Source organism: Salminus brasiliensis, chromosome 6 (assembly GCF_030463535.1).
Source record: "Salminus brasiliensis chromosome 6, fSalBra1.hap2, whole genome shotgun sequence".
Lineage (NCBI taxonomy): Eukaryota > Metazoa > Chordata > Actinopteri > Characiformes > Bryconidae > Salminus > Salminus brasiliensis.
In genome coordinates this window covers 7,166,685-7,193,213 of record NC_132883.1, presented here as the reverse complement: position 1 = coordinate 7,193,213, position 26,529 = coordinate 7,166,685, and the positions used below count along the sequence as shown (strand labels likewise).

Genomic DNA, 26,529 nt, shown 5'->3' with positions numbered 1-26,529 from the left:
GGAGGGCGACGCACAAAATGGTGGAGGCCCGCGTTTAACTTTCTGTTTCTTTTTCGATTCTCGACGCTACAGAAGAGCAGAGAGGGACCGTGCTGAACGGCAGGCTGTTAGCACACCGCTCCGGGGGCGATATCCGACATGTGGGACCGGCCCATGAGATCCAGCCACACTTATCCACTAGCTAGTGTTTAATAATTAGGCTTGAACGGCCTTTGGCTGTTTAGCCGTTAGCTTGGCTAGCTGTTTGGAAAAGCCTCTTCCTGGTTGCACAACCACCATATCCTCGAAGCTCTCAGGCGAACCAGTTTTTTCAGTGTCTTGACTTTAGATAATAGCGAAGCTAGAGAGGACTATGTTCGCGTATGGGTGAACGCCTTAACGTTTCGGGCTTTGGTTTTGGAGCGGGACTCAAAGTTGAGCAGACGTCCGGATGCGGAGAAATGTAGCTAACTAACAAGCTAATAGTTCATGAACCGAAGATCTAGAGGATTTGAAAGCCAGAGGACAGCACACACACGCCGATGCCTCGCCTTCATGGAGAATGACGCTACGCTAGCAAAAGAAGGTGACTGACTTCGGTTTTTACTCCAGTCTCAGTCCTCATTTGTCCTTATTTAGGCTTCCTCACAACGAAATTACTACATCTTAGTCGATGCGTGCTTTGGCCGAGTCGCCTGCGTGAGTTACTAGCTAGCGGAGTTGTGGTGGAGCTCCATGCTGCGTGGGTATGGGCTCCACTGCAGCGCAGAGAGGCTGGAGGACCTGCAGCGCAGAGAGGCTGGAGGACCTGCAGCGCAGAGAGGCTGGAGGACCAGCTCGCCAGGAATGAAGACCAGTCTGCGTCAGTCCAGCAGGGTTTAGTGTTGTGTTGTGAGAAATGGTGGTGGTAAATGTGTGGCTGTGTACCAGCAACATTGCTGAGATGTCTGAGGACTGTCTGCCTCGGTCCTGCTGAGGCTCCTGAGGCTCCTGAGCCTCCCCCCCTTGCAGATAAACCTTCAGAATGATTGACCAGTGTCCCATCCAGAAGACTGCCACTCTCTGAAGTCTATAATTGTGTGTTTTCTGCTTTTACACAGATGCAAACTCACAAAAGTGTTCCCAAGATGAGGAGGAGTCTCCAGATAAATACTACAGACCAATACCAAGTTTAGGTTCGGCTGCTGGGACTTTCATATATAAGCCCTGGGCCTGAAATTATAATCAGATTAGTAAAGGTGAAGGTGCATGTGAATGTGTCCTCCGCATTTAACCCATCTGCGGTAATGAACACACACACCCAGAGCGGTGGGGAGCCAACTCCAGCGCCCGGGGAGCAGAGAGGGTAATGGGGATGTCTAGCCTTGTTAGGTCGTGCTCCTGTTCATATTAACCTTGGTTCATCAATCATGTCTTCTCAAAAATACAAGAATCTGGCCTTTCCCTTCCTTCTGCAGCCTCTGAAACAGCGTCTGATAACCTAACATTAACATCCACCAGTAATTTCATGGTTCACTTCCAACTTCCACCCCATGTGTCATTGAGAGACAATGCTCAGATGGTTTGGAGAGATCACAGATCTATGCCAAAGTGTCTTGCGACTTGTGTACAATTGAAAGTTGATGTTGATGTAAAAAAACAAGACCCAAGGTACCGTAGTTGTAGAAAATATTCTTATAAATAAGAGCGAGGCTGTTCACACTAGCCGGGGATATTATCTGAATGGACGTCTGAGCACATCTGTAAGTTTCCCTGGATAAGAGCGTCCGTGAATATGGTTAATAAAGCAGTTAAGAAATGACTTGAAAGAAATGAATATTTTACTCTACGTAGAAAGTTCAGTTTTAAACATTTATACAATAGTGTGTATTTAGGATAGTTGTAGACACTAATTCCATGATTTAAATGGGTCTTTCACCCAATTCAGAACTCATACATATTTTGGACCATCTTAGTTCTGCAGTAAATAACAATAAATAACACGTTTTAATATTTTTATTAAATGAATTTAGTAAAATAGGACACTAGCTTTTAAAATATTAGGCCTATCTGCATGGTGCTGATGGGCTAACTTAACTTGAAACTGCATTAGCAGATGATCAGAAGTGTGTCCTCTATCAAGAGACCATTTTAAGAAGCTTTTCATTTAAGACGGGACATTTCTCATGATTGTCTTTGTTTGTGTTCCAGGTCTTCTTGAGCCTGTGCTTCCAGGCTCGGTAACCTTTGACAGCAGTATTTTAGCGCCTCTTCGAAACAACTATTTGTATGAGGAGTCCAGGGAGTGTTTTACTTACAATTCAGCGTATTTGATCAGTAACACAACCCTTCAAGGACGGGTGAGTATAAGTTACATATAAATATAATTATTCATTAATTTATTTTTAAAAATATAAATCTTGTGTGCACATTTTCTTCCGAACACTGTTGCCCAACTGATCTCTTCCTTTGTCTGCTCACAGTATTCTGCTTTCCGCACTGAGAAGCGGGAAAATGGCTATTCTAAAGAGGAACTGGAAGAGTCTTTTGGCTTCTTGTTATTCGATGATGAATCCAGGGTACATATCTGCAACACTGAGCACCATTTTGCAACTGTCCATAAATCCGCGAAAGTGCTGATTCGTTTCCTGACACACCTGTTCATCTTTATTTAAAGGCAAACACACTTGCGGATACAGGATTAATGGTTGGACAAGGGACATGCACCACTCTCGGAGATTCCTCTAAGGGTAATTATTACCGCGGCTGTGGTAGCCTTATCACAGAATGGCGTGTTTGTGTGTCTGCTGAATGTAGCTTGACCCAAAAGCAGAGGCCTCATGTATTATCATAAAACACATAAACAGCTTTTTTTCATGCCGGAGAAAGTAATCAGATATAGTCAGCAGGTGTAATACAAGCAGCTTTTGGTGTGTTATGCCCCTATACCCTTTTTTATACACAATTAAACTGTTACAAAATACTTTAGAATAATAATTCTGATAATAGTAAGTAAGTCACGGTTGATGTTTTTCCAGTGTGAAACTGAAAGCCCCTTAGGTTCTTAGGTTTGAGCTTCACTTGGTTTCGGTTTCTGTACCACGATTGTCACACATTGATAAAGCAAACATGTTAAACACTATAAAATGACGATATGTATAACTAAATGTGAAAGATCACACATAGCACTCGAGATCGTCTAACTAAATGACATATTCAGATGTAAGTTTAGATGTTGTTCTCACTCAGCTCAAGTGCCTCAACTGGGTTAACACAGTATCATACCCGGCACCTTTGTAACAAGCCTCTCTGAGATTACAACGACCCACAGATCATAAACAGAAGTTGACAGTCCCTTCAAATGCAAAAGTAGACTCAGCATTACCACAGAAAAGTCAAGTTTAAGTATGCTCTCACCGTATGATGTGTCCAGGCCAGGCAGTCTTCTTATTTTGAAAGTGAAAGTGTCGATGTACAGCTTTATATGCTTCAATATGACTGAGAAACAGAAAGAGAAAGTGTTAGTGCAGCAAGGGCAAAGTGCTTATGCTACAGTGAACACAGGCAGACATGCCTGAGAGGATGAAAAATGAATTATTAATTTGATAAATAGAGGTACGAGAGCACTGCAAGTACAGTTAATTTGGCCTCTGCTGTCACTCTTGAAGAAAGGGATGCATTTACCAAAACAGAGCCTAAAGGACCTTTATTCAGTAGGGACGTGAAAAGTACTGGTAAAGTAAAAAGCTTCCTCGACGTGCCTCAGGTATGTAGGTCAGTGTAAATGATCAACTCATGATTTCCGCTGGCTTAAAGAAGTCACTGTTATGTAGAGCTTTGACAAAATGCACCCCAATGGTGCAGACATCCCTGTCCTGCATTCATATTCATTCATCTTTAAAGTATAATAAGGTAATAAGGCTTTCTGGCATTCCGTATTGCAGTCTTACAGTAACCGTGCACTGATCATTTCCCTTCTCTAGCATGCCTAACTCTGTTCATTTAGGCTGCTGTGTTGAATCAGCACAGAAAATGCCCTACCATACCATACCAAATACCCTACTATAAAGGGTATGGGATGAAAAAATCTGGCCTGCTGTAGCTGGTAGTTATTAGTCACAGCAGAGTACACAGTGGGTTGGGTTTCCTTCCCCTCTCCCTGCCTTTTTTTTTTTTCCTCTTAGGAACAGTATGTGCTACAACACAGCAGTATCAGGGTCGGTCTACTAGAATGTGCTGTGCTCTCTTCTGTTCAAAGCTTTAAGAAGCATTGTATAATTGTGATACATGAGAAGCAATAATCTACCTGTAATAGTGACTTGAATGGCAGAATTGAGTGTTTTTCAGGCATTTTTAAGGAATGCTTTGCGAGTTTGAGAGCTGAGAGTTTTGCCTTGAGGATTGCTTTGTTCTGTATAGACCAAGTCTCACACTTTCTTGGTGGCCTTGCTTCTTCCATAATAATGTGGAGGAACAGGTTCTTCCTGAGTTGTATCTCTCTTTACGTTGGTAGGCAGCGTGTTAGAGCTTGAAAATGTCGAAGCTCTTTTCTGTTAGTTAGAGGTGGTTAAAAATAAGCTCACATGTGGTCAATGCTTCTCCTTTATGCGTCTGAAATTTGAGCCATTTACAGAAGTCGTTCCTGACTCCCCAGATGATCTTAAAACGAACTGAGTGTGCTGTGTGTATAGCAGTAACTATATATAACAAATAAGAGCAATATCAAGAAGTGCTAATTGATAGAAATCACATTTTAACATTTTAATGATGTCAGTTGTTAGGAAAAGAGCTTTGCTTTTGTGTTATACTAATAACATCTGAATCTAAATGTCTTCTTGAACCAGGTGTATATATCTCAAAGTACTCTGACTGCCTTGACCTGAAACGCTGGTATGATGGGAAGACTGGCTTTATTGTCCTTTTGAAGTTGACAAAGGTGAGAAAAAAAGGTGTGAAGGAGTGAGTGAGTGAGAGTTCCCAAACGTTAGAACTTTTTAAAGTAACATAATTAAACTAAACTTTTCAAAATGCATTTGTTGATTTATTTTTAATATTGAACAATATCATCAGGGTCGCGTCAAAGAGGTGACGGAAAACTACACCCAGAACTTCACACCTCCAACGACTGGCTTTGACTGTCATGTTTCAGAGCAGCTTGGAGCAGTGTGTGCCACCACCAGCTCTTTTCTGGCTTTTGAGCGGACTCAGGTGACCTACAGCTCAGAGGTTATGCATTACAAAAGCTTACTTGTAACTCATGTTAGCAGTTTTTACCTGACACAGTTGTGCTTATTGAAAAGCTCAGTACTCAACATTCCACGCTCATCATGTCTGCCAGAAAACAGTGTGCTTTTTAAGAAATGTGTACCCAACTAAGTTAATGTTTATTTTTCCAGTATTATTTGTATGAGCTGCTGGATGGAGGTAGTAAGCCTGAGCCATGCCCGAGGCACGTGTGTCCATTCGCTGTAGTGGCCTTTTCTTATGGCAAGACCACCATCTCATTGGAGTTGAAGGAGAAAAGGTCAGCACTAATGATTCAACCTTTCACACAATCTGAATAGCTTGTAGGCTGTTAGATGTAGCTACATCTCTAACAACGTTAGACCCATCTCAATTAATTACACAGTAATATTGTACCAGAACAAAGAGAATGTGAATTAAATCTGCTGGATTGAGGCCGATAAATATCAATAAAGATGAGCTGTAAAAACATTCATTGACACAAGCATATTATGTAAACCACTAACTTAATATTGGATACATTTCGAGGGCAGTTTAGAGTAATGTATTGTAGTAAAAGAAAAATGCATGAAAGCTTTGCTTGACACATGATATTTTGTAGAGAGTTCCATGCCAGTGCAGTGTGGTATTTGCTTGTAATAAAAGATGCATTTAAGCAAGATGTCTAATCAGCCAGTTTAGCCACTTTGTGCTTGTACTTGAATAGTCGTAGCATGTAAAAGAAAAAAAATAAACAATTAAACTTACAAAGTATATGTAGTTCTGGAAAAAGAGACCAGCCTACATTATCAGTCTCTGTGGTTTTACTATTTATAGGCAATGTTATAATCAATTTAGGGAAATTGACATTTGCATTGTATTTCATAAACCATGGGCAACATTTCCCCTAAATTCCAAATAGAAATATGTCGCTATTTAGAGCATTTATTTGCAGAAATGACAACTGCTCAAAAACAACTGCTGAAATAATGCAAAGACATTATTATAATAACTATAATGCAAAGAAGTTATTAATCACATTTAAACAACACAGCACTAATATCTGAACTTTGAGAGCATTCGAAAATCACTATAGTGAAATAACCCTGACTGCCAATCACAGGTTTCATGTGTTGGCAGGCTCTCCACTAGTCTTTCACAGTGCTGTTGAGTGACTTTATGCCATTCATAGTCTACAAAGTCAGGTAACTCAGCTTTGTTTGAGAAAATGCCTGAAATATAATTGCTGCCATACATGATGCAAATTTAAGAAAAAGTTAAGTAAAAATTAGGCATTTTAATCACATTAACAGACCCTGTACAAAGTTCTTTGCCGTTTTTCCTGTAAGTCCTGTAAGATGTTTGCGTAAAATGACCACTATTAACTAAGCTGGTTGGCCAACAACTACCGATGTTAGATGTGCTGGACTAGGTAGTATTTGTATTTGGTCTCTGTCAGCAAACTCACCAAATGTATTGTAATGTAAATGTAACTGTATTTCAACCATTCTTCTTTTATTCATCACTGGTGCATGCTAACTCTCTCGCTATAGCAGCTCAGGGGTTAAACCATAGTAGCTTTGGTTCTTATAAGTTCAGTTCAATTCAATTCAGATTTATTTATATGGCGCTTTTCACAACAAATGTCACAAAACAGCTATACAGAGATTTAGGTCCAAACCTTCTTTTGAGCAAGCCAGTGGCGACAGTGGCAGGGAAACAATTCTCTTAGATCGAGAGGAAGAAAACGTTGAGAGGAACCTAGACTCCAAAGGAGAACCCATCCTCCTCTGGTCCACACTGGATAGCACAGAGCAAACAGAGCTGAGCTCACGTTCTGTAATTTAATAATAAAGTTATTCATATGTAATGAATAGAAATGTTTTAATAATAAAATACATATACTGCACATTGAAACATTACACTTACTGGACAAACTGGGCATCCAGGGGAAAATGCACTTTGCTTCTGGTTCTGTAGGCTGCAGTGTAAACTCACTGAAGGTGGTCTGAAATGCTTGGTCTGGTAGAAGGGTTCTGGTTATCGTCAGTCATTGATGGAGATGATATTGCGTTTATTTATTAATTAAATTGTGACACCTGTTATCAAAATAGTTTTAACCATATCGTCCAGCCCTACAAAGTATGTATGTTAACACTGCATTAATATTGAGTCTATTGTCTCTCTTTTCTTTTTATTCTACAGCCAAGAAAAAACATGTAAGTACTACATTATTATTCTGTGTTAACTCTTAGAAATCTTCTATCTGTGCAGTTTGTCACTACTAGGGTGTAAGATCAGCAAACTTTTTAAATTGAACTGAATTGAATCACATTATATAACCAATGTTGTTCATCCTCTTTGAATATCCTAATTTTTGTTCTTGCATTTAATGAAAACCTTCAATTACAGCATTTCATTACCAGCCCTGGATTGGCCAACTCAAGATTGAGTCTGTTGTATACGATGTCGGGTTGCAGTCCATCCATGGAGCCATGTTCCCAGCAAATCTGTGCGTCACGTTGACTCGTGTTTTATGTTGTCAAAAATAATTCAGATAAATGAAGGTCATACATTTTAGAGTGTCATGTGAAACCAATAGTGATCTGTCTTGTGTTTTTCCTCAGTCCAAAGACAATCAAAGTTGACCATGTCATTGGAGTCTCTGAGCTGAGAAAGACATTGCCCCAAGAAATTTTTGAAACTTCTTTCCTTGGTGAAGGTGTGTAAAAGCTTGTTGTAATTCTGCTTAGTCAGTCTTTTCAGGGTGGTCCTCATGGACTCCCCCAGACAGATTTTTCATGAGCCCAACAGAATAGAGCAACACTCCGCCAGGGGATTTCCGAGGAGTGGTTTGAGAACCAGTGCTTTGGAGAACATATTTATAAGCTGAAAGACGTCCAGTAAAGGACCGTTATCTTCAAATGTTTGACTTAGCAAAGCATGCTAGATTGCTTAAACTTACACTGTGTGTGTGTTTTTTTTTTTTATCATAACTTTTCATCTGATTACATTTCCTTTCCTTCCAGTCTCTCTCGACAGCAGATGTTTTAGCTTGTATGATGTAGTCTCCTTTGAAGAAAGAAATGATCTGTCTCTTTTAACTCAGGAGTTGAAAGAGAAAGATTTGGTAAGTCTGCTGCAGGGGTAGTGTGTTGATTGGGGGATTATGGGCCTTGGAGTTAGAAATAAGTTTTCATACTCATTTTCTTTTTCCACACACAGGCCCTTGTTATAGGTTTAGATGATGGTGGTTTCCTTATAATATTGCATTCGTCACATTTCCTGTCCTATGAAGGTAATATCATTACTCTATATCCAGTATCCATGTTGAGTGAATTATTTTAATGCTTTACCTTGACCAGTAAAATATGGGGAATGTGTGTTTTTAGGTGTAGGGACTGATAAAGCCTCTGCTCTTCAAGGAATGTTCATTTTCCCAGACTCCAGAACTGTACCAAGAGGTGAGGAAACTTAAATCATTTTATGACATACTTTTTATGTGTCTTTTATCATTTTATTATAATTATTGATTTATATTTTTGGTTTGTGTAGAAACCAAAAGAGGACACCTCAAGCCTAAGGTTTCACAGGAGGTTCTTCGGGTTCTCCCAGCACTGAATTATGCTGAATCAGAAATGGAGAAGTGTCCTCCAAATCAGCAGGGGGAGCCCCTTGGCACAGTGGAGAAGCACCTGCAGAACTTTGCCACTCTTATTTTACCTGGCCTATCAAGCAGTCCTGCTAGAGAAGCCAGTATGTTTCCTGACCAGTATGATGTGCCTGATGGTTTCCCATTGGTTGCCCCAAAATGGACAGAGGAGGCTGGGGGACGCTTAAAGACTTACTTGAACAATCCATGCAGCTTTCTAATTCCAGTAGCAAGAGCAGTGGAGCTCCTTGTTCCTGAAAAACAGCAGCGTAGTGATGATGATCATGATGATGATGTCTATTACTATATATCTTCACCTGAGGAGAGCCCTCGAACACCTGCTACCACAACTTTGGAAAGGGATGTGGCAGAGGAAACAGATATAAGAGGCAGTAATAATGAAGAAGTGAAAACCACTGTCAAACAGCAAACTGAAAAGCAGACGGATGTGTCTGCTGATGTGCCCCCTTCTGCTTTACCAGAAAAAGGTGGCACACCTGGTACAGTGGTGGTGGTTTCTTCTGACAACCCTTTTGACAGGACAGATCCCTCACCCAAGTCAGGTGACTTGCCTGACGGTGAACAGACATTTCAAAATGTCAGCGTTAATGATGAATGCAGTGGAGGTACTGGGGAGTTTGCTAAAGAAACTCCCATTGAAACCACCAGTGTATCATTAACAGAAAAGGGAAGCAATGTCTCAGCGGTGGCAGCTAAGGCTAGTCCGTATCTTGAGGCAGAGGAGAAGACTGATACTTGTGGGAGTCTGCCTGTTGTGGATAAGGACGTTGCAAAAGAAGCAGGTCTTCTAACATCTATTTCAGCTCCTACTACATCAGAAGACCAGACTGAAGCATTAGCTGAAGATTGTAAAAAAGTAGAACCAATAACAAAGAGTGATGATCCTCCGCAGACAAAGGGTAATTTGAAACGCTTGCCAAGACACCGTGGCAGGAGGAAAAGGAAGGGTGTGAAACGAAATCTTAAGAAAGTTGATCAAACATCAGAAGACCAGAATCAAAACAGTATGTTACCCTCTTGCCCATCTGTAGACGCTACGCCTGACCAGAGCAGTAATAGTGAGGTGGTAGATTCCTCACCTAGTGATCCGCTGAGAAAAGACTGGCGCACTCGTCCAAGGCGCAAGAAGCTCTGGAATGCTGATGTCAGTATAAAGCGGGTATTGAGGTCAGATGTTAAGAGCAGTGAAAATGAGCCCTCAGTGGAGAAAAGTCACCCCATTACAGAACCTAGTGTTACAGGGAGCATAGTCTCCAGCACACCAAAAAGAAAGATGGAGGGCTTTAGTATGAGAGAACGTTATGGACTGAAGACTATAATTACAGATTGTGGCTTTGTCTTTGTTCCCCATGGATCTGACGCTGCAACAGGAGACATAAAGTCAACAAGTGACTCAAACGACGGTCAAGACTCGTCCTTGGTAACTACTACCAGTCCTACAAAAGAGAAACCAAAAGATACACCAGTAACACTTTCTCCGATACAACCGGTAAAGAGTGATGAACACATGCCCCTAACACACATACAAAACATTTCTGTGAATACAGCAGCAGCAGCACCGCCCCCCGAACAAATTACTGAGAAAGACACCGCATCCCAGAATAATTCTGACCAGTCATTGGGTCCTGACCCCAAAAAAGGAAATGCGAGTGTGTACAAGGCCATTTCCATCAGCAAACTAAAGACTGTGCTCAAAAGAGCAAAACAGATGAAGTCTCCTGGCCCAAAAGATCCTGAAAAATCAGCGTCAGATAATGCAGAGCCTGATCTGAAAAAAGGCAGACCGAGCACAGATGTGGACTTGATCAAGCCTGACAGTGGCAAATTGAGTCCTTTGAAAGATGCAAAAAATAAAACCAGTAATGCGTTACAGAAAAGTCCTAAACTGACTGGCAGCGAAGAGCCAAGCAAAACTACACAGTCAAAACCAACCCCTGTATCATGGAGAGACCTCAAGACCTCATCGTCCCAAGAGAAGCTGAAGCCAAAAGAAAATGGTATGAAAAGAGTACTGGTTTACTTATTGTGTGAACACAGGAGCACAATATGTTGAATGTTGTCATGTAATAAGATGTAGTGTAGTATTTGATGGTTAAGAAGTTGTAAAATTGAGCTCTACAGTATGCCCTAAAAATAAAAACAGAAATTCGTCAAATTCGTAATAAAGCCTTCAAAATTGGTTTAGATAGTAAATTTGGATTTAATAAAGAAGCCATGGAAACATAGTGTGGATCACGTGGGTGTAGAAACTTTATCCAGTGTATTATGTCTGCTTTTGTTTTGCTTCTTTCCTGCTAACCCTACTAAAAATCTTACAATTTTATAAACAACCAGTTGTGATTACATTTATGCTCATTTACATTATGATGACATTAATGAGATTTTAACAGTATTTTAACAAATGTGTTAAAAATGTGTTTAACAAATTGTGCATTTTCAGTAGGGCGAGCACCAGACTGTCACAGCTTTTTCTTCTTTTGCTGCTTACCCTGTTGTGTGCATGTTTGTGTATGCGTGTAAAAGATGCTGCTTTGTTGTCAAGCCCATTCTTTCTTGCTGCTTTTTCATGCTCTATTGTCTCTGTCTTCTGTTCTTTTTTTCACAGGATGCAGCAATATTGACACTTCTGCTCCAAATGAAATAGTTAAACAAGCTGGCCTACAGCCCATATCTGCACTAACTGGGAATAGGGTAGGAGGAAAAAGTGTTAGCTCTGAGGGTAAAAGCAGAAAAGAGGCTCTGGCCACCAGTCCACCTTTGCATTCAGATGCTCTTAATCTTCTGGCTGACTTGGCCCTTAGTGCCAATAGTGACAAAATACTGGCTAACCCAGCAAAACCCAGACAGGAGACCAATGTTGGAGTCAAGACGACTAACTCGCCGGAGTCAGTTCTTCACGCTTTGTTGCGAGGCTCCTCTGCCAGATTAAAATTACCCCCCCAGTCCCCTTTCCCAGAGGGTCTTATAGTGCCTGGGGATTTGCTGTTGGAAATATCAAAAGAGCATTCTTACTCACAGCCCACCTCTCTGCTATCAGGTTTGTCAGGAGCATGCCCCCAGTTTCCCCCTCCAGCCGGATGTGTTGAGTCTCTTCTGTCCTTGAATCCTAAACTTCAGCTGAAGTTACCTGGTCACAGTAGTGGCACAAACTATCAAGAGAAAGGAGGCAAAAATGGATGGAGACACCCAACGTCCTTAGACGTGCCATTCCCACCCCCCAAAGCACGAAGGCAGAGGTTTTACCACCACCGGCACGTTATTGAGAAAGAGGGCTTGCTTCAAGTGGCAAGACTTTGGAGAGAAAAGTATGACTTCAGATTTGACAGCAGGTTCACGAATGACGCTCTAGAGAAAAGTGTGACAAGAGCGCTACATGGGTATGTGGTGTATTTTTCCCATAATCTCTTTGCTGATATATGTACATATAAAATATTATTTTATGATTTTTGATTCTTTATCTTGTAATGCTATATCCATAATATTGATTAAGGGGGTTCCTCAGTTAAATTGTCAACTAGGGTTGGGTGACATAAGGATAATTCTGTATACCACAGTATGTAAATTGATGGTATTGAGGATGGTATTGTAAAATAACTATTTGATGGGTCAAATCTATCTAGTACACAGCCAAAATAGCTCATTCATTCATGTGCATTTTAGCAAGCCACAGGGTGAGGGTACTGTGGGAGCTCACGGTTCGGTGATGTCATGCTCCAAAAACAGGTGGGAAAATAACAGGCCCACTGTAGTTGCGAGTTTAGCAAAGTCGAGTTCAAATGAAAGGGAGTGCAAGCAACCCTGGAACTAGTTTACTAAATGTGCCTGAAAATGATTCTAAGACCATTGACCTGACTTTGTGCTCTCAGTTATAGTGTGATTTGTGTTTAGCCTGCTAGGTAGCTGCCTAGGTAGGCCTCATTTCTTCACCCTTCTGTTACTCCCAACACCAGTCCCTCGTGCTCTCGTACACAAGTTTTTATTGTCGATAGTCGTGTTAGTTAGTCAACAGCAGTTGCACTGAGCTGCCTGATACTCAGTGTATCTGTAACCAAGCAAACCAAGCAAAGACTTGCTTGGCAAGTGAGCTACAGAACCTACACCATGACAATAAAGCTGTAAATTCAGCACCAGCTCTTTTCAACACCAGTCAGTAGATCAGAGTTATTCTTGTCTAAATGTTAAGAAGTGTCAGACTTAAATTTGTTCTGTAGTGAACAGGAAGTTAGCGTGCTAACTAAGCTAAGGCCAACCAAGCTTCTCTCTGCTGATTCAGGGCAGTTTAACAGTAATTGTCAGACTGATGGTGTAACATTTATTAAATGGTTGATGTACAAGTGTGCACAATCTTTACTTAGTCTGTAACCCTGTGAGCAAACTGAACTTTGTATCTGATCATTTTTTGATTGTAAAATAACAGATAATGAGATGGTACGGGGGTCACATAAACTTAGAACACTACTCCCTGCCTTTTTAATGCTGTATACCACAATAATATTTTTGAGATGGTATGAAAAAAATGAATATTGCCCAATTTTATTGTCAACTTTAATAAATTAAGGTAAATGTTACATTGCATTATTCTGCAATAAAGAGTAATAGATACGAGAATAGAATAGTTGGGGAAATGTTGTCAAAATAAAACATTTCAATGCAGGAAATGAACTAACTTCAGGCATGTATTAGTGGGTTAAAATAAAATAATGTATGTTATGTAAATCAGTGAATGCATTAAGCCATATTTCAAAGCACAGTGCACTAGAATTTAGTAATGTTTAGTGTGTAGTACATACATATGCATTTAGTACATAGTACATAATATGCAGCATTTACTGATGACTGGGACAACTCTAGCAGAGCAGAAATGCATTCACCTGTAAGCAATTGAAGTTTGCCAGAATTGCTAAATATACTAATTAAAGGAAGGGTGTCCTCATATATTTAGCCGTCTTGTGCATGTTTGAGGGAAAAGGTAGGTTCAGACACAATAGAGGACACACCTGAATAGATTCAGGTTGTTTGGCGTACATGTTGTTGATGTGCAAATGACGGTTGCTTAAGTACACAGTAAACTGTAAATATCAGTCTTATATCATACTGTCTACTGATAAGATTTCCTTTATTCTCTCAGCAATTGGGATTTCAACATTGAAGACACCTTTGAGCAAGTCCATCTCATCTTCCATATGTGGATAGGTCTGTTCTACAGCAAACCCACATCTAGGTTCTTTCACTTTGACCACAACTGTCCACCTCTAGAAAGAAAGGACCCTCCAAATGTGACCAGCAATATCAACCCTACTCAGACTACAACGAATCAGCCTGATGTTGTCTCCAGTTCAAAAGAGGACAGGACTAGTTCATCGCGTCCTGCATCAGACATTCTGGACCTTTCAGTCAAAGCATCCGGACCTTTCAGTTACTGCACTGTTACACCAGAAAACAGTAAGGAGAACCCTGCAACCAGTTCTGACATAAAGTCAAAACTGGAACACGCAACAGAAAGTAAAAAGCCAGATAACACGACCAGTTCACACCAGTCTCCCAGCCTTCCAACAAAGTTAACGACTATGGTAAGTATTCATAGAGCAATATAAAATTCTACAAAACCTTTTATTGACTGCATACAGTAACCAGCAAATGGTTGAACAACATCCAAATACTTGTAGAATTGTCAGCGTAAGGTTGGTGATGGCAAGTGCAAATAATTCTGCTCTTATCATCAACATCATCATTGTCGTCGTCTTCTCATCCACTTAGTCGCAGTATTCTGCTCTGAAATTAATGGAAATTGATGGAATGGAGAACTTAATCTTGCAAAGTGCAAAGATACGGTAACAGTATGAGATCATATACAATTAACAGTATCCTCTTGTCCTGTAATCAAATCCTGGCTAATAATATTGATCTATATTACTGTTTTTATTGAGAAATGTTGCCCTGTTAGTGTTTTAGAAGTGCATACGATCTCCACAATGTACTCAGAACAACATATTGTGGCATTCTGTGATATCATTTCTTTTTATTAATGTCATCATATTGTCTTGAATAGATTAATATACCCATTTCTCTCCATTGCAGGAGTACAGACCCACTGCGAATCTTACCGAGGAAATCTTGGAGCTTGACGATGATGACAGTGACGTAGAGAATGACACTACCACTGGAAGCTCTTACACAAAACTTTTGGAGAACAACAGTGCATACAGCCACTTGTGTGAACAGGCATCAAATATGCACATAGATGAATGGAAATCCTTGAAAGAGCAGAAGAATGTACTTGTCTGCAAGGAGCAGAATATGCCAGAGGCCCTGAAAAGGATCCAGAGTCCTGGGAAAGTGGCCTCTGGCACCATCCCCAGCTTTGATCCGAAAGCTGTTGCTGTATTCCACCAGGTAGTTAGGCCTGTTAGGCCTGTAATTCTCTCTGAGAGAAAAATCATACTCCGTTCACTAGGTTCTAAGGACAAAGCTGGAGATGGGGCGCCTGTATCAAGGCCCAATGACAGTGTGTCAAAAGGTGAAGGTGAAGCAGCACTCGCTGGGAAAAATAGCACACATGTGAGTGCATCATGCGGTCATGATAATGGTGAAAAAGGGGATCATGCCATGCCTGTGGCTGCGTGTGATGGCCAGGATGGTGCAAAAATGGAAGTGAAATCTGCACTTGATGGCAGAGATAACGCACCTGTGAACGTTCACAAAGTGGATGACGGTTCAAGTGAAAAAGAAAGCTCTGTGCCTGAAATCAGAGAGGACACGCCTGTGCTTGTTGGCCAAAATGATACTCTTGTGCGTAATGCCATGGATGACATAGCTGTGGATGTGAATGAAAAGGCAAAGGATGAAATCGAGCCTAAGAGAGTTGACGAACTTGCACAGGACGGGAGGAATGATGATACTGACAGTACAAGTGCAACTGACATCCGTGATGAGACACCTAATCCTGATGCTGGGGCTGATGTTTCTGACAAGAAAAGTGATGTATGTGATATTAATGATGATGAAAAGGATAGAGTTGAACCTGTAAGTGATGCTAATGATGGTAAAATTGTAGATGCACAAGATGTGAACGAAAATTCTGAGAATGGAGCTGGTGTGGCTATAAATGTGCAGGATGTGGAAGACAAAACAAAAGAAGTCCTCACAGAAATGAGGCCTAAGCTTGATGTCAGAGATAACACTTCTGTGGATGTGCACCACGCCGGTGAGGTGGAAAGCAGCACCTCTGTGGATGAGCACCACGCCGGTGAGGTGGAAAGCAGCACCTCTGTGGATGAGCACCACGCTGGTGAGGTGGAAAGCAGCACTTCACTGAAAGAGCACCATGCTGGTGAGGTGGAAAGCAGCACCTCTGTGGATGAGCACCACGCTGGTGAGGTGGAAAGCAGCACTTCACTGAAAGAGCACCATGCTGGTGAGGTGGAAAGCAGCACTTCACTGAAAGAGCACCATGCTGGTGAGGTGGAAAGCAGCACTTCACTGAAAGAGCACCATGCTGGTGAGGTGGAAAGCATGACAGTTCAGGAAGGGATTCGAGAACATGTCACCAAGGAGCGTGTGTTGGAGCACAATGAGAAAGATGCATCTGAAAAGATCAGAGAAGGTAATGAAGGAGAGAAAAATGAGAAAACCGAGGGAGAACAGCTTGTTTGTGATCATACCAACAGTGAACTAGACTCAGATGTTGAGTCTCCTGTCTCTGCTTCGGAAAAAGATTGCACAGATAGTATTGATATGGAAATCTCTGATGGAAATGCTTCAGAAGATGAGAGTCAATTTAAGGTGACTCAGGTGGACCTCCCTAGTAGTGAGGCACTGGCAGAACAGACTGGTTCTTACACTGTAAGCCTTCATGAGGGTGAAACAAGAACTGAGAGATCAGTGGTAAGCAACGATGAAGAGCACACTAGTGATTGTGTTCATCCAGAGATAGCAGATGATTCATCTGCAGATCATGTGAGCTCAACTGCATGTCAGTTCATCAAGTCAGAGGAAGGCCAGAGTTCACCTGCTCCTGGTGACACTTCCTTTCCAACAGAGAATAACAGTGAAGGCACAGTGCTGAATCGCTCTCCTGCGGTTCAGAATGAGACTCCCGAGATCAATCAGACTGAATCTAAAAGTGTGTGCAGTGATGGTTCCCCTAGCACTACAGTCATTAGCCCAGAACCAGATGAGATAAAGAAGTCTGGTCATTTGGACTCAACCAAAGCAGCTCATGATTTGGCCATTTCAAATGTAAGTGTTGCACTAACACAGGAGGATTATTCAAGCAAAGAGCTTGAATCCAAGCAGAAAGGCACTGGCCCGAGACGCCTGACTCCCACAGTTTGCAAAATGTCTGCTGACAAAATCTCAGAGATACAGCACAATTTTGACAGTTGTGACATGTCACCACCTGCTCTGCAAATAGATACAGAGAGTGAGCTTAACAGCAGAAGCTGCACCCCTACTCAGGATGAACTGCCTTACAATCCTGAGGCTTGTGAGGATAAAAGGATTCAGGGGGCTCCGAATGTGCAAGACAATCACAATATTGAAAGGCCGCTCCACTCTGTAAACAGGAGCCCTTCGTTTACAAGTTTGGAACCTGACAGGGATGTGTGTCCACCTTCCAGTTCAGGTTCAGGAACACACATTCCCAGCTCCCCAGACCACAGAGCACAATCCTTCCCTGAGGGTACTTGTTGGCCTGTTAGGAAGCGTGACACTGAAGCGAAGGTGACTGATAAAAGTCAATTTGTCGAGGAGTATGAGCCCAAAAAGACTTTTCATGATTTCGAACATGAAGCCATTTCTCCACCAAGAGATATTTTTTCCAAAGATGGTCAGCCTCAAAAGGACCAATTTGGCCATTGGTCTGAGCAATACGAAGAGCAGCCATCAGAGCTGCTTTCATCGTGGACGCATGGAACTAGCTATAGAATAGATGAACCATATAATCTCAGGGAACCCTATGCATGTGATGAGGCTCCGAAGGGTCCTCTTACACATTTCAGAAACAGTACTTCTATTCACAGAGAAGTTACACAAATGCCAAGAGAGGCGACAGGGAGTGATTCAGACATTCCTGGCTGGGTCCAGCACTTTCATTATGCAGCTTCCACATCCACTCTAGATGAGTCAAATAAAAGAGTTTTCCCATTCAGACATCAAGAGGATTTCGTTTTTTCTGAATCTAACGATGACTCTGACAGTATTCATTACAGAAGAAAGAAACCCAGGACAACCTTCTGTAGAGAGAAGTGGGACAAAGTAGACTTTGACAGAGCTACAAAATACAGCATAAGGAAGACCTTTTCCTGTGGTGTAGATCGAATTGAAACGTTAAGGACAGTCACCTGTAACCCGTACCATAAAAAAGAAAGCAAACAGTCCTTTGACTGGCACAGATATTTCAGGAGAGAGGAAATATTTGATACACGAGAGGAGAACCATCGATTTGTCCGTGATCCACCATCTTCTATTGTCACTGTGCTCGACAAGAAAGGTAATAGAGTCATATTTGAAAATGCCTCCTCTTCAAAGCGATCAGTAGGCACGCATGGAGGGAACCTGACTGCTGAAGACTCTTTCCATGACTGGGAAGATCAGCGATCAAAATCTGACAGCACCCAGTCTTTAATGGAACTGGAGTATCTCATCTTCTCCGAGAACATGAATCGGATGCTGAAAAACTCCAAGGCTGCCTCCAGAGCCAAGTCACAACACCGGCCCAATCTCAACCCAGCTGAAACTCCCATGACCGTTCAGTTCTCAAGACTCGACGAGCAGGAAAGTTCTAATCGATTTGATGACACGTGGCCAAGTCTTACCAAGTTTAAGATAAACGTGGACATGTCTGAAAGGAAAGGCATGAGAGAGACTGGGAATTATGGTAAACCCTTGCATCTACAAAGCCTTTTCTGTGAAAGAGGCAACGAGGCATCTTGCTCCAAGATATCAGACATATCCAAAGAATGTCTGCAATCATACAACACCTTGATGAATGACGTCTGTACTGGGAAGAGCCTTCCTCGTCAGAGTGACAAGATAAAAAGAAAATGGGATACTGAGAGTGCCCCAAGTGGGAAACAGTCAGCGTTTTGCGGTCGCATCAAAAAGGCCATGTTTGATAATCTACATGACAACTTGAACTCGATTGTGAGGCAAGCATGCAAGATTAAGTACAAGTTCTACATCCTGGTTACATCAGCAGATCCCTTTTTTGAGGAAACCAAGGTAGGAAGACAAGGGAAGTTGTGTTACAGGATAATAATTGTAGTCTGGTTATAGAAGGGTGTTCACCCCTTCTTTTCTTTTCTCCAGGACTTGTTGGAGGCAGAGGGACACACGGCAGTTGAGCCTTATCAGTTTGATCTTGATGACAATGACCAAACTCCTCTTCTCATTATACTGAGAAATGAGGACATTGCAGAGCACATATGTGAAGTAAGTCATGCTGTGCAAGAGTATAAATATGGTTGGTGTGGCGCAACAGATAATACCACTACCTGCTAGTGAGCTACCTCACCACGTGGGAGACTGGGTGATTCCCAGTCTGGGTGACTATGCTGCGCTACACCAATAAGAGTCCTTGGGCAAGACTCCTAACACTACATTGGCCCTTCTCTGTAATACGAGTAACCTTGTAAGTCGCTCTGGATAAGAGCGTCAGCTAAATGCCATTAATGTAAATGTAAATAAATTGCTGAATGTTCTTGAGGTGGGCAGTGGTGGCTCAGGGGTTAGAGCACATGGCTGTTGATGACTGGATTGTAGGTTTGATACCTGGGTTTGCCAAGCTGCCACTGTTGGGCCCTTGAGCAAGGTGTTTGTTTGCTCACTAGTGTGTATGTATGTGTGTTCATTGCACAGATGGGTTAAAGGCAGAGACCAAGGTCTATCTGTGTCCAACACAAACTGTGAATGTGGTTGTCTTTTGTCTGTGTCTTAATTTTATTGTCTTTCCAGGTCCCACATTTGCTTGAGTTGAAGAAGTCATCCAGAGTCCTGTTTGCGGGCATCGACCAGCCGGATGATGTTGTGAACCTCACACATCAGGAACTTTTTGCAAAGGGAGGCTTTGTTGTATTCGATGATACTGCTCTGGACACCCTGAGTTTAGGTAGTGGTTTGTTTGGATTTTTTTAAGTATAAAAATATTTCTTTATCCTTTCGTCTGTTGCTTGAAATATTAAAATACTGTATGTAATTTTGATTCTGTTTTTGTCTGAAATGTATAAATAGAACACATGAAAAAGGTTGTGGGCATTATGGAGGAACTAGATAAAAAAGGGAAGTGGAAATGGTTTCTGCACTACAGGGACCGTCGCAGGCTTCGGGAAAATGCAAGGTAAATCCTCATTTTTATTTTCTGTATGTATTAAACCGTAAGGCAAACCCATGACAGAAGCAGCCCGTTGACAGACAACAAACCGCCGCAATAATAATTATATGCAGGTGCAGTCCTGAGGCACAGATGAGGAAGAATTTCATGGACTGCTGCCAGGAAGCCGGGATTGTGGAGGTCCTACCCTATCACGAGTGTGATGTCATTTCACGAGACAGACCAGACTACCTTCGCTGTCTAGTTCGTCTCCAGATCCAGAACGCTTCTGCCCGGTTCCCTGTGTTCATTACAGGTAAAGCTCTTGCAATTGCTTTGTTTCATGTACAGCATATGTCCAAATGTTTGTGGACAACTTTTCTAATGAATGCATTCAGCTGCTTTAAGTTGCACCCACAGCTTCTCTAGTCTCTGTAGAGAAGTATTGCCAATAGAATAGGACTCTCTGGAGCAGGAGAACAAGCACTCTATGTCAAAGGGGTGAGCTAGAGAAGTATAAAGACCCCAGCATTGAGCTGTGGAGTAGTGGAGCTTTAGTGTCTTTGGGAAGATGGTGCTCCATCCAATACTTTTGGGATGAGTTAGGGATGTGGTGGATGTTATCCAACATTTTGACCTCAGTAACACTCTTGTTGCTGAATGCAATCAAATCCTCACAGCAATGACAGGCGTTTTTTTCTTCTTTTTTTTTTACACTGTTCTATTTGAGTACTGTTTTCAGAAAAAAACAGTGAATAAGTGGGTGTCCCGATACTTGTCCGTTTAACTTTTAAAGTATAAAGTATTACAGAACATTGCTGATCCAGGAAAAGAAGCATTCTTCATTAAAGTACGTCAAACTGGGGTCTTTCCAGGCAAAAAATAGCATTTCCTCCACTACTGAGTTTGCTGAAGTTTGCTGACCTTTGACTCAAAAGGAACTTAGTTATTATATTAATGTGTGTGTTGTTTTTGTTTCCGTTTCAGATACACAGGCTGAGTCCTTTGGGAAAAATGGAATTTTAACCATGAATATTTACACATTCTCAAGGATTCTTTCAAATGACACATGTTCCGTTTCATAAGGCTAACTAATGACATTTAGTTTTTTTTTTCAGATTCCGGCTACTTGCCTTTTGGTGAGAGCCCCTTGTTAATAGTTATAACTTATTTTGATGTGTATATGCTAAACTTGTAGTAAAAGCTTATGTAAAGTGTCTCATATGTGTCAGTTTTAAATACTGTAAAAAATACAGTGGTATTTTAGTGTTTCTTTGTTTCCTTTCATATGGTTTTATAAATCATATTGACAGTTCTAATTTTAATAAAAAACTTTGTTTGTATACTAGTTTGTTACTCAGTTTTTGTTCCTTTTTTGGTCTGTTTTTTTTATGCAGTTTCTTTACAGGTTACTTTTGTTTCCTGAAAATATAAACTCCTAAAAAGTACTTTTCGACAATTAAGCGAAAAATAAACAAGAAAATGACAATTCAGAACCTCTTAACTGACAAGATCCTACCCACTTCTATTAGTTCAATGATTTTTTGTTTTGTTAATTTATTTCTGTTAATGTATGTTGTTATACTGTGTGTTCATGTACATTCCCCTCATGTACTACCACAGATGTAGTCACATAACTCCACTCCATTCAGTTTGCAACATGGAAGCAACAGGAGGAGACCTCACACACCGAGCCAACTGAGCAACTTGAGCAGCTTATATAGCTGTATAAATCATTCATTAATAGTAATTGAGGTAAATTGCTCAGTTAATCATGATATTGATTTGAGATCATATCACCCAGCGCTACTAAAAGGGACAAACAGACTGTAGTTGGATAAGTGTTCTGTCACTGTCAGAACAAAAGCTTTTAGGATTTTTACAGGACAAGCAAAAAACTGCATAACTCAATGTTACAATATTTTGCCATGGTGTTTTGGACTGTTTCTATTGGTCTGTCCACCATGTTCATTAAATTTCAACAATTTCCAACTTTCAAATTAGCAGAGAAACAACTTTTTTGCACTACAGCAGTAATCTGAATAGGCAGTAATTTGGATACATGTATTAGAAACACTGAATACTGATTCATAAATTCTTACATTAAAGGTAATATTGTATCAAAATATTTTACAGATCTACTTTCTCCCTTCAAATTATTTGAGTATTAGACAGCATAGACCCACAAACACCTTGGATATGGAAAGTAAGCCCCACCCAATCGAGTTCCGGGGCAGCTGCACAGAGCAGAGATTGCTTACATGTGTCAGTCTGAAAAGTGGTGGAACGAACTTCCAAACGGCAGAGTTGCTCACGGTCTTCAAACACAGACTGAAGACCCTCCTCTTCCGGCGAAGAGTAGAGTGGTCTCCTTATTGACTTGTGTTTACTTTGAACTTTTAGCCTATTCAAACTAGCTGAGGTTATCCTTGGGTAAATAGTTTTTGTAAGTCACTCTGGATAAGAGCGTCTGCTAAACGCCGTAAATGTAAATGAAAAGGAATTGCCCATTTAATTCTAAGGAATAACAATGGTGGATTATGACTGCTTAGGTACAGAAAAACCATAAATCTCAAGGTGGATCTCTAAAAAAGTGTGATCTTTCCTCTCAGACCTTGGATTTCAGTTACTAGGAGTGGGGGGGATTGAAAACTTTTATTTTATTTATTTATTTATTTATTTATTTTTAATTAAAAGTAAAAGTTTGTGAACGGCAGTTGCCATGCTGCGAGTCTGGTCATGTCCTATTCTTACATTTTCAGTCACCTGAGGAAAAGTTGCAACACTCTGACTGAATGTGCATATTTGCCAATTTCCAACCCTGTTGTTTTTCTTACTGATGTCTGTCCCACAGATCTAAATGCAGAGGTCATTTTAGTCACTGTTCCTATTGACACACTGGTCACTTGAGCAGTCTGGCTGCTATCCATGCCCCAACAATTGCCCTTCTTTCAAATCTGCTTCTTTTCCTCTTACCATCCTGATGCCAACCTACTGCTGCCTTATCACATGATAACCAACTCTACTGCCACCTCCTCCCACTGTCAACACTACTACTGGCAACACTACTGCTGCCTTGTTAGTTTCAAATCCTACTGCTGCCTCCTCAAACTGTTGCAAACACTACTGCTGCCTCTTTGAACAGTTACAAACAATACTGTTGCCTCCTCACAATGCTACAAACAATACCGTTGCCTCCTCACACTGCTACAAACAACACTGCTGCCTTCTCACACAGTTACAAACAATACTGATGCCTCCTCACTGCTACAAACAATACTACTGCCTCCTCTCACTGCTACAAACAATACTGCTGCCTTCTCACACTGCTACAAACAATACTGCTACAAACAATACTGCTGCCGCAACACAGTTACACACTACCCCTGCATCCTCACAGTTACAAACAATACTGATGCCTCCTCACAGTTACAAATACTACTGCCTCCTCACTGCTACAAACAATACTGCTGCCTTCTTACACTGCTACAAACAATACTGCTGCCTCCTCATAGTTACAAACAATACTGCTATTGGTCTGTCCACCATGTTCATTAAATTTCAACAATTTCCAACTTTCAAATTATTCAAAAAAGTAGATAAAAAAGAGGCAACAGCAGAGAAACAACTTTTTTGCACTACAGCAGTAATCTGAATAGGCAGTAATTTGGATACATGTATTAGAAACACTGAATACTGATTCATAAATTCTTACATTAAAGGTAATATTGTATCAAAATATTTTACAGATCTACTTTCTCCCTTCAAATTATTTGAGTATTAGACAGCATAGACCCACAAACACCTTGGATATGGAAAGTAAGCCCCACCCAATCGAGTTCCGGGGCAGCTGCACAGAGCAGAGATTGCTTACATGTGTCAGTCTGAAAAGTGGTGGAACGAACTTCCAAACGGCAGAGTTGCTCACGGTCTTCAAACACAGACTGAAGACCCTCCTCTTCCGGCGAAGAGTAGAGTGGTCTCCTTATTGACTTGTGTTTACTTTGAACTTTTAGCCTATTCAAACTAGCTGAGGTTATCCTTGGGTAAATAGTTTTTGTAAGTCACTCTGGATAAGAGCGTCTGCTAAACGCCGTAAATGTAAATGAAAAGGAATTGCCCATTTAATTCTAAGGAATAACAATGGTGGATTATGACTGCTTAGGTACACAAAAACCATAAATCTCAAGGTGGATCTCTAAAAAAGTGTGATCTTTCCTCTCAGACCTTGGATTTCAGTTACTAGGAGTGGGGGGGATTGAAAACTTTTATTTTATTTATTTATTTATTTATTTATTTTTAATTAAAAGTAAAAGTTTGTGAACGGCAGTTGCCATGCTGCGAGTCTGGTCATGTCCTATTCTTACATTTTCAGTCACCTGAGGAAAAGTTGCAACACTCTGACTGAATGTGCATATTTGCCAATTTCCAACCCTGTTGTTTTTCTTACTGATGTCTGTCCCACAGATCTAAATGCAGAGGTCATTTTAGTCACTGTATCTATTGACACACTGGTCACTTGAGCAGTCTGGCTGCTATCCATGCCCCAACAATTGCCCTTCTTTCAAATCTGCTTCTTTTCCTCTTACCATCCTGATGCCAACCTACTGCTGCCTTATCACATGATAACCAACTCTACTGCCACCTCCTCCCACTGTCAACACTACTACTGGCAACACTACTGCTGCCTTGTTAGTTTCAAATCCTACTGCTGCCTCCTCAAACTGTTGCAAACACTACTGCTGCCTCTTTGAACAGTTACAAACAATACTGTTGCCTCCTCACAATGCTACAAACAATACCGTTGCCTCCTCACACTGCTACAAACAACACTGCTACCTTCTCACACAGTTACAAACAATACTGATGCCTCCTCACTGCTACAAACAATACTACTGCCTTCTCACACTGCTACAAACAGTACTGCTGCCTCCTCACACTGCTACAAACAATACTGCTGCCTTCTCACACTGCTACACACAATACTGCTACCTCCTCTCACTGCTACAAACAATACTGCTGCCTTCTCACACTGCTACAAACAATACTGCTGCCTCCTCACACTGCTACAAACAATACTGCTGCCGCAACACAGTTACACACTACCCCTGCATCCTCACAGTTACAAACAATACTGCTGCCTTCTCACACAGTTACAAACAATACTGATGCCTCCTCACAGTTACAAATACTACTGCCTCCTCACTGCTACAAACAATACTGCTGCCTTCTTACACTGCTACAAACAATACTGCTGCCTCCTCATAGTTACAAACAATACTGCTGCATTTTCAGTTACAAACATTACTGCTGCCGCCTCACACAGTTACACACTACCCCTGCATCCTCACACAGTTACAAACACTGCTGCCTCCTCACACTGCTACAAACAATACTGCTGCCTTCTCACACTGCTACAATCAATACTGCTGCCTTCTCACAGTTACAAACAATACTGCTGCCTCCTCACACTGCTACAAACAATACTGCTGCCGCCTCACAGTTACACACTACCCCTGCATCCTCACACTGCTACAAACAATACTGCTGCCGCCTCACAGTTACACACTACCCCTGCATCCTCACACAGTTAAACACTTCCCCTGCATCCTCACACAGTTACAAACAATACTGCTGCCTCCTCTCACTGCTACAAACAATATTGCTGCCTCCTCCCACTGCTACAAACAATATTGCTGCCTCCTCTCACTGCTACAAACAACACTGCTGCCTCCTAACACAGTTTAACACTACCACTGCCTCCTCACACTGCTACAAACAATACTGCTGCCCCCTGACACAGTTACAAACAACACTGCTGCCTCCTCACACTGCTACAAACAATACTGCTGCCTCCCCTCACTGTTACAAACAACACTGCTGCCTCCTCACACTGTTACAAACAATACTGCTGCCTCCTCTCACTGCTACAAGCCCTAATGAGGTCTCCAAGCTCAAGTTACAAACACACTGCTGCCACTGTTGTAGTTATACTGCTGTAGTTTTACTGCTGCCTTCTCACACTGCTACAAACACTACCACTGCCTCCTCACACTGCTAAAAACAACACTGCTGCCTTCTCATACTGCTACAAACAATACTGCTGCCTCCTCTCACTGTTACAAACAACACTGCTGCCTCCTCTCACTGTTACAAACAACACTGCTGCCTCCTCACACTGTTACAAACAACACTGCTGCCTCCTCACACTGTTACAAACAATACTGCTGCCTCCTCACACTGCTACAAACAACACTGCTGCCTCCTCACACTGCTACAAACAATACTGCTGCCTCCTCACACTGTTACAAACAACACTGCTGCCTCCTCACACTGTTACAAACAATACTGCTGCCTCCTCACACTG

General features: G+C 41.5%; 1 protein-coding gene across 2 annotated transcripts; it reads left to right on the top strand.

The window, feature by feature from the left end:
* On the top strand, positions 1–21,468 carry tasor2 (transcription activation suppressor family member 2). 2 transcript variants are annotated; one of them, XM_072681463.1, is made up of 22 exons: positions 1–565; positions 2,170–2,318; positions 2,442–2,537; positions 2,636–2,708; positions 4,803–4,894; positions 5,029–5,166; positions 5,355–5,482; positions 7,387–7,400; positions 7,594–7,693; positions 7,809–7,903; positions 8,211–8,311; positions 8,407–8,479; positions 8,574–8,645; positions 8,737–10,851; positions 11,892–12,231; positions 13,983–14,424; positions 14,933–19,075; positions 19,163–19,285; positions 19,808–19,961; positions 20,084–20,189; positions 20,297–20,478; positions 21,150–21,468. In XM_072681463.1, the coding sequence occupies exons 1-22, from the start codon at positions 469–471 to the stop codon at positions 21,245–21,247; spliced, it is 8,931 nt and encodes a 2,976-aa protein (XP_072537564.1). In that variant the 5' UTR covers positions 1–468; the 3' UTR covers positions 21,248–21,468. The 2 variants fall into 2 exon arrangements, with proteins under 2 accessions (XP_072537564.1, XP_072537563.1); XM_072681462.1 differs by having other exon boundaries at positions 11,460–12,231.
* Positions 21,469–26,529: the final 5,061 nt, after the last annotated feature.

What these genes read in the sequence shown, in the direction of transcription:
- tasor2 (XM_072681462.1), top strand. Translation starts at nt 469, where the DNA reads ATGAACCGAAGATCTAGAGGATTTGAAAGCCAGAGGACAGCACACACA. An exon ending in TCCTTTTGAAGTTGACAAAG is followed by an intron (nt 4,895 to 5,028) that starts GTGAGAAAAAAA and finishes CAATATCATCAG; the next exon opens with GGTCGCGTCAAAGAGGTGAC. An exon ending in CTCCAGAACTGTACCAAGAG is followed by an intron (nt 8,646 to 8,736) that starts GTGAGGAAACTT and finishes TGGTTTGTGTAG; the next exon opens with AAACCAAAAGAGGACACCTC.